Source organism: Fonticula alba (genome assembly GCF_000388065.1).
Source record: "Fonticula alba strain ATCC 38817 unplaced genomic scaffold supercont2.4, whole genome shotgun sequence".
Lineage (NCBI taxonomy): Eukaryota > Rotosphaerida > Fonticulaceae > Fonticula > Fonticula alba.
Window position 1 is genome coordinate 1,323,042 of NW_009242974.1, and position 10,605 is coordinate 1,333,646.

The following is a 10,605-nucleotide window of genomic DNA, read 5'->3' on the forward strand; positions in this document are numbered from 1 at the left end:
CCGGGCGAAAGGGGCCTACCGGAAAAGGTGTTGAGTGGAGTCAGGCCGAGATTGCCCTCGAGGCCGGCCTTGGACCGGGTGGGATCCTGCTGGCGTCGCCGGTAAAGCAGCAATCCCACCAGAAGCAGGCCCACCAGAAGAATGGTCACGCCGACGCCGACGCCGACGCCCACACCGATGGCTGGCGTGCGTGCACAGCAGAAGGGGACACCCCATGAGAAGGGTGCCGGAGCAGGCGCAGGATGGGGAGGGTGAGGATGGGAGCAGGCAGAGGGATGTGCAGGGGGGGGGGGGGGGGGGATTGGCCGCGGCAGCGGCTGGGACACAGGGCATCACAGGTGGCCCACGCACTGCGGTTGGCCGGCGGCGGGGCGGCCGACGAATCATCGATGCAGTCCTCCGATGAGGGACCATCACAAAGAAGGCAGGCCCCGGCGCAGGGGGCACACTGGGCCGGGGTCGCTTCCCCGGCCGGGCTCAGGTAAAACCCATCCGGACAGGCCTCCACACAACGGTGGCCCCCGGTGGCGGCGCTCAGCAAGGCAAGCCCAGCCTGGCAACGGTCGCACTTGGGCACCTGGGTGCATGCGAAGCCACGGGGATGGTCGGCCGCCGGCTCGCAGGCCGGCGTCCCCGGGGGGGCCGCCTCGGCGGCGGCTTCATCGCACACGGCACAGCCGTCCACCATGCATGGCAGGCAAAGGGCCTGGTCGGGGGCCCCAGCGGCCCGGGGCCGATGCAGGGCCGCGTAGCCCACCGCGCAGGGGTCGGCCGTGCAGCGGGTTTGATCGGTGACCAGCCACTCATCCGCCGACGGGCAGGCGGTGCACTGGTCCGCCTGGGGACCCACGCAAGCCGAGCAGGCGGCGTCACACCCGACACAGGCGCCGGTGGCCGGCTCCAGGAAGAAGCCATCCGGGCAGATCCCCGAGCAGGCGCCCTGCCAGAGGGAATGCCCCGGGGGGCAGCCGGTGCATTGGTTGTCGGCCGGGCCGGCACAAGTCACGCAGGAGCCATGGCAAGCCTGGCAGGCATCGGCCTGTGCAAAGGACCCGGCCGGGCAGCTGGCCAAGCAGGCCCCCTGCCAGAGGAACCGGCCGGCCGGACAGACGATGCAATCCCCGGCAGCGGGGCCATCACACGCGGCGCACGATTCATGGCAGGGGCCACAGACCCCGGTGCTGACATCGGCATAGAGACCATCGGGACACCGCACAACGCAGGAGCCCGTCCCGGGGTCAAGCCAGAACCCATTGAGGCAGGCATCGCAGCCGGCGGAGCCGGAGCAAGCCGCACAGCCGGCCGGGCAGGCCGTGCACCCGGCCCCAGTGGGCCGGAACCCGGGAGCGCAGGCGGTGCAGGCGGTCGCGCTGTCAGCACACTGGGCGCACTCCAGGGCGCAAGCGGCGCAACGCCGGGCGGCAAGGTCGGCGAAGCGCCCACTGCCGCAGTCCTCGACGCAAGTGTCATCAACCGGGTCGAGGAAGCGGCCACTCGGGCAGCCGGTGCAGGCGGCGGCATTGCCGTAGCACGAGGCACACGATGTGTCACACGGCTGGCAGAGGCCCGCCTCCAGATTGATGAAGTGCCCTGGGGCACAGTCGGAGGAGCAGGCAGTGACGCCGTCCTGCTGGTCGAGCACCAGCCCCGGGAGGCAAGCCTCGCAGGAGGTGGCGTCATTGCAGGTGCCGCAGCCGGCGAGGCAGGCGGCACAGCTGCCGGTGGTGGCATCGCCAAAGCGCGAGCTCCCGCAATCCTCCACACACCCGTCGGTGCGCGGGTCGAGGAACTTGCCAGCCGGGCAGGCGGTGCAGGTGGCGGCCGTGCCGGCGCATGCGGCGCAATTCGCCGCGCAGGACTGACACACGCCGGCCGAGAGATTGGCAAAGCGGCCGGCGCCGCATTGGTCCGTGCAAAGGGCCGGCGCCGAGTGCACAAACACCAGGCCCGGGGCACATGTGTCGCAGGTGCCCGGGCCGGAGCACTTGGCGCAGGAGCCATGGCACGCGGCACAGCGCCCATTGGCATGGTCGGCGAAGTGCCCGGAGCCACAGTCATCCGTGCAGGTGACCTGCCCGGAGGACTGGTGCTCGCGGAGGACGAAGCCCGCGATGCAGGCCCGGCACACGTCGATGTCGGAGCAGGAGGCACAGCCCGTGGAGCACAGGGCGCACACCCCCTCCGACGAGCCGAGCCAGCTGACCGCCTCGGATGGGAAGGACCCGGCCGGGCAGGCGGGCTGGCAAAGGCCATCCGCGCGGAGGAGCCCCACATCGCAGGCGGTACAGGCATCGGCACCGGGGCCGGTGGCATGGACACAGCTCGGATGAGCCGGGGCACACCGGGGCCCGGTGGCCGGCGACAGGTCCGCGAAGAAGCCCACCGGGCAGAGGGCCTCACAGCGGCCCTCCCGGAGGAGGCGATCCGGGTGGCAGGCCGTGCAGTCGGCAGCCCCGGGCCCGGCGCACGCGGCACAAGAGGCGTCACAGGCCCGACAGGCCCCGGCATCGGAGAACTGCCCATTGGCACATGGGGCCAGGCAGGGGCCGGACCCATTGGGGGCCGGGGCCCCGGCCCCCATGCAAGCCGTGCAGTTGGTGCTATCCGGGCCATCACACCTCAGGCAGGACCGGTGGCAGGGCTGGCACCGGCCGGCCTGGGGGAAGCTGCCCTCCGGGCAGGCGGACAGGCAGGTGCCCTGGAAGAGGAGGTGGTCGGCCGGGCAGGTAATGCAATCGGCCGAGCTGGGGCCGTGGCAGGTGGCGCAGGCATCATCACAGGGCTGGCAGTCGCCCTCGTCGCCGGCATTGAGGAAGCCGTCCGGGCAGGAGGCCGGCGCGCGGCAGGCACCGGCCTCGGTGAGACGGAGCCCCGGGGCACAGGTGGCGCAGGCGGTGGAGCTGCGACAGGTGTGGCAGCCCGCGGCACAGGCATGGCACCGGTACTCCGGGCCGTTGGTGTCCATGTGCAGAAGGGGGAATTGGCCGGATGGACAGGGGGACCGGCAGGAGCCGGCCTCCCCGGCCGGCATGAACAGATCGCCCTGCCGGCACTGCAGGCACTCGGTGGCCAGGGGGCCGGCACATTCGAGGCAGCTGGAGTGGCAGGATGCACAGGCGGGAGATCCCTCCCCCTGGGAGAAGGTCCCGGCCGGGCAGCCGCCATCCGGGGAGCAGGCGCCGGTGGCCTCCAGCGTGCGCCCAGCCGGGCAGTCGGTGCACTGGCCATCCGGCGCACAGGTGGCGCAGGTGGCCCGGCAGGGCAGGCAGATGCCAGAGCCCGGGGCGGCAGCAAAGCCCGGCGGGCAGACGCTCACGCAGTCGCTCTCGAAGAGCACATGCTCAGCGGCCGTGGCCAGGCAGGCATGGCAATTGCCGGGCCCCGGGGCAAAGCAGGAACTGCACGTGGGATCGCAATCGGTGGTGGCAAGCCGACGGGCAAGTCCCGGCAGCCGGCCAGGGCCTGCTCCGGAGGAGGCCGCCATGGCCGTGGCGCTGGGCGACGGCGCGCCCGAGGGGGGGCCGCCCAGGGAGGCGGTGGCCCCGAGAACCATGTGCAAGAGCAGCAGGGCTGTGGCCAAGAGCCGGGCCAGTGACGGGGGAGGGCCCGCCACCGGGTGAGGTCTTACCGCAGCCATGGTGGGAGCTGGAAGGAGAAAAGGAAGGGAAGGAAAAAAAACACCACACATGGGGGGGGGGGTAGGGGAAAGTGTGTGGGAGGGATCGGCAAGTCTCAGTAGAGGGGGACTATCCGAGCATGCATGTTGGCAAGAAAGTAGCACAGAGAGGGGACACGGGGGGGGGGGAGGGGGGGAGGGGGCAGAGAAGGGAGAAGGGCGTGAGGGCAGGAGACGGGTGTCCTCGGGGGGGCCTGTCGCCCCCGGTAGTCTGGGGTGCCTGCCCAAGAGGGCCGGGGGGGGGGGGGGGGGGGGGGAGGGGGGGGCCTTTCCCGGGGGGGGGGGGGGGGGGGGGGGACGACGCGGGATCGGGGGGCCCCCCCCGCCCCATAAAAAAAAAACCCCCCCCCCCCCCCCCCCCCGGCTGCACGATCGCGCCCAGCGTGGACCGGCCGGCGAACACGGGCCGGCAGCCGGCGGCTCCCCTCGATGCCTGGGAGAGAGGACGTCTAAATGGGGCCCGCCCCCCCCCCCCGGGGGAGTGTGTGGCCAGGTCTGCGGCCATTTTACGCGAAGAGGACGCAGATGGTCAAAACCACCGGCTAGAATCCACCCAGGGACCGGGTCAAGCCGCCAGGCCCCGGGCGGAGGTCGGGCTGGAGCGCATTGGCTCCATTAGGCCGCCGAAACGGGGGCGGGGCGCGTTCGGCGGGGAAGCCCCTCCGTTGTACGCCCCGCCTGCGCCCGGGATGCGAGGCGGCTCCCCGGCCCCCCCCCCCCCCCCCCTGGCTAGCTCGCCAGCCTTCTTTTTTCCCGCAGCCGACGCCGCGCTTCCCGGCAAGGTGCGATCCCCGGAGCCCGGTGTGTGTAAATATGAACGTGTGTGTGGTGTGTGCGCGTCCATGCCCGTGTGCAGCTGGCCCGCTGCCGCCGCCGCCGCCGCCGCTGGGGCCGGGGGGGCGTGGGGGGGGGCCACACCCGGCCCCGCGTCGGAGCCCATTAAGCAACTCATCTCCCTTCGTAGGCGGCCCCCAGGGGGGGCAGACATGCCGGTTGCACATTCTCCAGAACACGCGCGCCCCGGACGCCGGTGTTGTCTCGGTTCCACCGACGCCTCGTGCCCCCCCCCCCCCCCCCCCCCCCCCCCCCCCCCTCGCCGCCAGCGTGTGCCACCAACGCCCCGGGGGTGAGGGCTCAGACGCGCCCACGCACGTCTCTCGCCCTCTCTCGGCCGACGTGCGTTGGGATTTGCCCCGCTTGCGAGGGAAGCCAAAAAAGAGAAGCCCACTGTGGGGCTCGAACCCACGACCCTGGGATTAAGAGTCCCATGCTCTACCAACTGAGCTAAACAGGCATTCGGAGGCGACCAGGTCGAAGTTGAATATATTCCTGGCGTTTTGGCCCCGGTCTTTGCAGGCACAGCGGCGGTTGCACGTCCACTACGATGGGCCAGCCACACACACACGCACACCGGGCACCGGGCGGATTCATCGGCCTGCACGGCTCCCTCCCGTTCCACCCCTCACCTGACGTCACCTGCCTCCGTTGCTCCAGCCCCTTCTCGCCTCTTTTTTTTCCACCCCCCCCCCTCTCCCGTTTGCTCCTCTCCCTCTCTCGGCACCTTTCCTCCCGCCCTCCCCCCCCTCCCCCCACGCTCCCCCCATCGCCTTCCTCCTCTTGTCCCCACATGCCGCACGACGGTCAAGCGCCGGAGGGGAGGAAGCGCACACGCGCTCCTGGCCCCGATGCCGATCCCTCTCACGCCCACCGGCCCAAACGCCGGCTCGACCAGACGGCCCACATTGAGGGCCTTCTCCGGCGCTGGGTCGCCGGCAGCTACCCCGGCCTGGGGGAGAGGGCCGCGCGCTTGGCGGCTGGCCCTGGTGCCAGCTCGCGGCGCGATGTATGGCCGCCGCTCGCCGAGCTGGCCGAGAAGTGGCGCGCCTCGACCGAGGCGGCCGACCTCCCCTCGGGCCCGGCGGCCGACGACCGGCAGAAGCGCCTGCTGGAGCTGGCTTTGCGCCGGCTTCTAAATGAAGCTGTGGTCCGTCGGCCTGCTGCCCCTCGATGCCGGCATGTTGTTTGTTTGTTTTTTTTGCCCTTTCCAGCAGACGCCCTCGCCCGCCGCTCCCCCCCCCCCCCCTTCACCCCCGGCCTGGCTCCCCCAAGACTGACTTAACATCGCCGACGAGCCAGCGCGCCAGCCCCGGCGCCCCGTTCCTGGCTACCGCCTACCTGGATGTGGCCTTGCTGATTGCCGAGTCCGGCCGCGCGGCCTACGACCTGCCCCTGGCCCTGGCAGCCGAACTGATGGCCATGCTCAGCCTATCGGCCGCCGAGAGGACCTTCGGCTGGCTCGAAGCCCGGCAGGATGCCTTCGACTTTCGCCAGAAGAACATCAAGGTGCGAGGGGCTCCCCTTGAGCCGGCCTCACGGCCGGCTGCATGTGCCGCTCGGCCACCGGCGGGCATGCCTCCTTCGCCGCCCGGCTGCCCACTCACACATGCATTCAACACACGGCCATCCCCCCTCCCCCTTGCTTCGCGCGCTCCTCGGTCGGGGGCCGCCCACCGTAGCCCGAGCCGACCATCCTCATTCTCCTGCGCATGATCAATGATCTGATTCGGCGGCCCGCTGGGCCGGACTTCTCCGTGCGCATTCGCCTGCTGGCATCGCGCTTCTTGCCGCTGCACGAGCGCTCCGGCACCAACCACCATGGGGCCTACTTCCGGGGCGACACCCCGGTCCCCGGGCCGGCGGAGCGTCCCGAGCGCCCGACCCCCTCCTACAAGGGCCCGGCCGAGTGGGACCCTGTGGGGGGTCCGAATGAGGGCGGCCGCGGCTCGGTCGCCGGCCGTGGGTCCGGCTCCAGCCCGGCCGCCCCCTTTGTCAGCGCCGACCAGGCGTTTGCGGCCTTCTGCTCGGTGCAAGCCGCCTTTTCCCAGTCGCTGCGGCAACTCACGGCATCTGGCATCCTCAGTGAGCTCATGGTGCGCTGGGCCGTTTCTCCACACGAACACGCGGCCTCGGGCCGGCGCCTCCCCCACCGGGCCTCACTCCCTTACTGATCGGTCCTCTTTGTGTGGCAGAATATCCGCACGATCCTCGGCTTCTTCCACTACCAAACCACCACCAATGACGAGAGCGCAATCCGGCGCCCGGCACGGGTGCACAGCGTGGCGGACTTCATCACCGCCGCCCGACGCCTGATCTCCGAGGACCCGTCGCGCGACGGCCAGATGCCCGGCAGCCCCGACCCCGAGCCTCGGGCCAGTCGACTTGCCAGCGAGGCCGAACGCGCGTCCGGCATCCTCCCCAGCTGGCATCTGGCCCCGCGGTTCATCCTCCTGCCGCATTTGTTCCCCCTGCAGGCTAGCAATGCGGACTTCCGTTTGCAGTTCTTCATCCAGGCCCTGGTGTTCCTGGACTCCGTGCTGGCGCTGTGCCCTGCCGCCCGGTCGGCCGGCCCCGAGGCCGAAGGCACCTCCGCCGACGGCCCGGCCCCGGTCAAGGCCCCCTCGCACATCAACCGGGCCATGGTCGTCCGGCTGAGTCTGACATCCGAGCATGCGGACCTGGCCGCGGAGCTAACCAGCCGCATTCACGCCATCCTCGAGACCGATGAGGGGCCGGCCATGCCGAACCTCGGGACCCTGCTCGAGCACCTGACATTCAACGAGCAACACTGGGTATGCAATCACACCCCTTCGGCTCGCTCCAGCGGGCGGGCCGGCGGGTGGGTTTCCTTTCCCCCTTTCCTCTTGGCCTTTCTGTGCCCCCCTCTGACCGACCCCCCCCCCCCCCGCCGCCCCCGCCGCGGGGCTCGGCCACTCCGACACATCAGATCCAATGGAAAAACAACAATTGCCCGCCGGTGGAGCTGCCTGCCACTCCGGCGGTGGCCTTCGCCCTGGGCCAGGAGGTCCTCCGGCAGCCGGTCCCCCCTCCGGGGACCACGCGCGACGCCGGCGACCTGGAAGCCGAGCTGGCCGAAACCGACCCCACCTACCGGCTCAACGCCCGGGCCGTGGACCTGGGCTCGGAGCATTTGAACACCCTCTGGGGAACAACGCGCGACCCGTTGGCTGCCCTGAGGGACACCTCCTTCCATGTGCCTGGGCTGGAGGACCTGCTAAATGAGCAGAATGCCGATGCTCGGACCATTGTCCAGACGGAATTGTCCACCTGGCGCACCATGCGCCAGCTTCTGCAATCGCGCCAGGCCATGGTCAACAACTACTGGCGCGACCTGTGGTCCTATGAGGGCCGGCGCAGCAAGCAGATCTTGGCCCAGCTAAAGAAGGACGATGTTCCGCCCGGGGACCAGACGCAATTTGAAGCGGCCCTCGGTCGGGCTGCCAACCGGGCCGTGTGCCCGTCGTACGCGGTGCCGATTGGCGGGGCATTCTTCCCGAATTTGCAAACACCGCGCCGGGCCCAGCGCGATCCGGTCACCACCCCGGCCCCCGATGCATGATCGTCGCCCTGCGGACGAGCAACAGCCCCGGCACATGCACAGGGCACATGCCAACCAAAAAAAAGCAGACAAAATACATGTGAAAGCACCCGCCCCACCCCCCATCATCCTCGGCCGGTGTGTCGCCTGGCTCCGTTACTCATGCGAGGGAGGAAGGAAACTGGCGAGAAGGAAATGCAGTGCGATCCGTCAGGGAGAGGGAGAGGAAAAGTGAGAGGGAGAGGAAAGGGGAGAGGAAAAGGGAGAGGGAGGGGAAAAGGGAGAGGAAAAGGGAGAGGGAGAGGGGAGGAGCACACATGTGAAGGTGTATTTTCTTTTGGGGCCACCCCCCATGCTTCGCTGCAACAAGGGGTACATGGAGAGCAGGACACAAGGACGGGCATATCGGCAACAGGAGAGAGGGAGCGCGGGAGGCCATTTTGGCCGGCTTCTCCGGTCCTCTGCTCCCTCGCTCCTCTTGCCAGAAGGGGGGGGGGCCATCAGGTCGACCCAGGGGGGGCGGCGGTGGCCGTGGCGGGGGGGCTCGGCTCGGCTCTCCCGGCCGGGGCATCGCCAGTGGTGCGTATCGACGACCGGCTGCTGGCGGTCGAGTGGCCGAGGGACACCTGGCACAAGGCACGAGCGACCGTTGACAACGATGCGCCCAGCGGGTCGCCTGCTGTGGGGGCCGCCTCCGGACTCCCGCTCTCCAGCGGGGTGGGAGCATCCTGGTCAGGGGACACAGCACTGGCAGCGGCCGCGGCTGCAGCTGCGACAGGGGCCGCCGCCGGGGCCGGGCCCGGGTGGAAGTTTTGGAAGTGAGCATCGGCCAAAGCCTCGATCCCGAGAGCCCGGGCCAGAGCCCGAGTGGCCTCATCGCAGGTCATGCCCAGCAGCACATCGCGCCCGTTGTCGAAGCAGAATCGCGGCGCCGAGGCGGCCATCCAATCGGTCAGGAGGTCGGTGCGAGCGCACTGGTCACACCGGTCGCACCGGCGATCGTCCGCTCGGCAGGCGCCATGCTCCACATGGAAATGCCGCCCGGCCAGGGTGGCGGCATCGGCGTCGACGATCACCCGCGGCACGTGCCCCGGGATGCAGGATGCCAAAGAGGAAAAGGGGGCCACCTGCAGGCGGGAGCCCAGGATGATGACCAGGTCGGTTTGGGGGAGATCCGCCGTGGCACATTGCAAGAAGGTCAGAGGCAGTGCCTGGCCGAAGAGCACGATCGGCGGCTGGACAACCGATCCGCATCCGGGACAATGGAGCAGGGCCCCCGTGAGAAGTTGCTCTGGGGGGGGGGGGGGGGGCGGGTCAGTTTAAGAGAGGGGCCATCGGCGTTGGGCGAGGAGGGAGGGGAGGGGATCCGGGCGACCGGCGTGTCGCACGCACTATGCATTTGCTCCGGGGGCACGACAAAATTGCAGGCCGTATTTTTGCACACGGTCGGCGAGTGGAGGCTGCCGTGCGCCTCGATGAGGTTGAAATCTGAAGAGGAGGAGGGGGAAGCGTCGGTGCCGGTGGCAGGCGCCGGCGTCAGGCCCACTTGGCGTTCGAGGCCATCGATGTTTTGGGTATAATTCCGAAGCAAGCGCCCTGAATCGGCCAGCGCGCGGATGAAGCAATGTGCGAAGGTGGGCTGATGGCGCGGGCGGGAGTCAACATGGGCGTTTCGGCCGAGCCGCCAGAGGGCCGAAGTAGCAGGCGGGGGGGGGGAGGGGGGGGGGACATGGGGCAGAACACCGAGACGCACCTTGACACTCTCGGACAGGATGGCCCCTGCCAAGGTGTAGAGAGCCTCGGGTGCCTTGCGGAAGAAGGAGGCATCAAAGACACGCTCAGGCTGGGAGACACCGCGGGCAGTCAACTGGGCGTAGAGGCCGGTCTGTGCGGACCGGAAGTCCGGCACGCCAGCCGCCGTGCTGAGTCCGGCTCCGGAGAGAACAAGGATGCGCCGGCCTTGTGGGTAGGGAGGGGGAGCGAGGGGGGGGGAGGGGGAGAGGCAGTCACGGACAGGGGTCAGGCATGGTCTGCCAAGCGGCCAGGGCGCCTCCTGTGGAAGGGGAAGAGGGGGCCAAGAGAGAGAGGGAGGGAGGGAGGGAGAGAGAGAGAGGAGGGCAAGGGGATCGGGCGCACAGTCGTTGTCCAGGATGAAACGCGCTACATCCTCCACTGAGCGGACATTGGGCGAGGGCTGCCGCGGTGACTGGCACCGGTCGGTCGTGGGCGAGGAGCTGGCAAGGCCCGCGCCGGCATTCAAGGGCCCGCCACAGCGAACACACCCGACGGAGGAGCCGCCATGGCCGGGCAGCGGGGCCGCCGGCTTGAGCTCGGCCATGGAAGCTGCGCGAAAGGGATCAACATCCGCGATGTCCACCGCAAAGTCAACGTCCGCCAGGTCCGGAGTCAGATGTGACCCGATCGACGAGGCAATCGCAGCCAGGCTGTTGTAGAACCAATCCATGCTGGCGCGGTTGGCCACTCCCACGGGCCGGAGGCTGCTGGGAGGAGGAGCGAACAGCAGTAAGAGGGG

The 10,605-nt window shown here is 69.8% G+C and overlaps 3 protein-coding genes and 1 non-coding gene across 4 annotated transcripts in view; 1 reads left to right on the forward strand and 3 right to left on the reverse strand.

The window, feature by feature from the left end:
* Positions 1–3,682, reverse strand: part of H696_02821 (serine/threonine protein kinase) — a 5,225-nt gene extending 1,543 nt beyond the window's left edge. The window contains exons 1-2 of the mRNA XM_009496721.1: positions 352–3,682; positions 20–181 (exon numbers count right to left, since the gene is read on the reverse strand). Of these exons, the coding sequence (XP_009494996.1) occupies positions 20–181; positions 352–3,637 (3,448 nt within the window). The 5' untranslated portion in view covers positions 3,638–3,682. The remainder of the gene's footprint in view (positions 1–19; positions 182–351) is intronic.
* A 1,215-nt stretch (positions 3,683–4,897) lies between these two features.
* H696_02822 lies at positions 4,898–4,970 on the reverse strand. Its single transcript has one exon. It is a non-coding gene; the product is annotated as a tRNA-Lys (tRNA).
* A 280-nt stretch (positions 4,971–5,250) lies between these two features.
* On the forward strand, positions 5,251–8,190 carry H696_02823 (hypothetical protein). Its single transcript, XM_009496722.1, has 5 exons — positions 5,251–5,660; positions 5,813–6,019; positions 6,193–6,606; positions 6,706–7,305; positions 7,461–8,190. Exons 1-5 carry the CDS (start codon positions 5,304–5,306, stop codon positions 8,091–8,093), a joined length of 2,211 nt encoding a protein of 736 aa, XP_009494997.1. The 5' UTR covers positions 5,251–5,303; the 3' UTR covers positions 8,094–8,190.
* Positions 8,191–8,559: 369 nt separating this feature from the next.
* On the reverse strand, positions 8,560–10,605 carry H696_02824 (hypothetical protein). The gene is made up of 4 exons (XM_009496723.1): positions 10,209–10,605; positions 9,826–10,031; positions 9,465–9,711; positions 8,560–9,363 (listed from the first exon to the last, which is right to left on the reverse strand). The coding sequence occupies exons 1-4, from the start codon at positions 10,534–10,536 to the stop codon at positions 8,573–8,575; spliced, it is 1,572 nt and encodes a 523-aa protein (XP_009494998.1). The 5' UTR covers positions 10,537–10,605; the 3' UTR covers positions 8,560–8,572.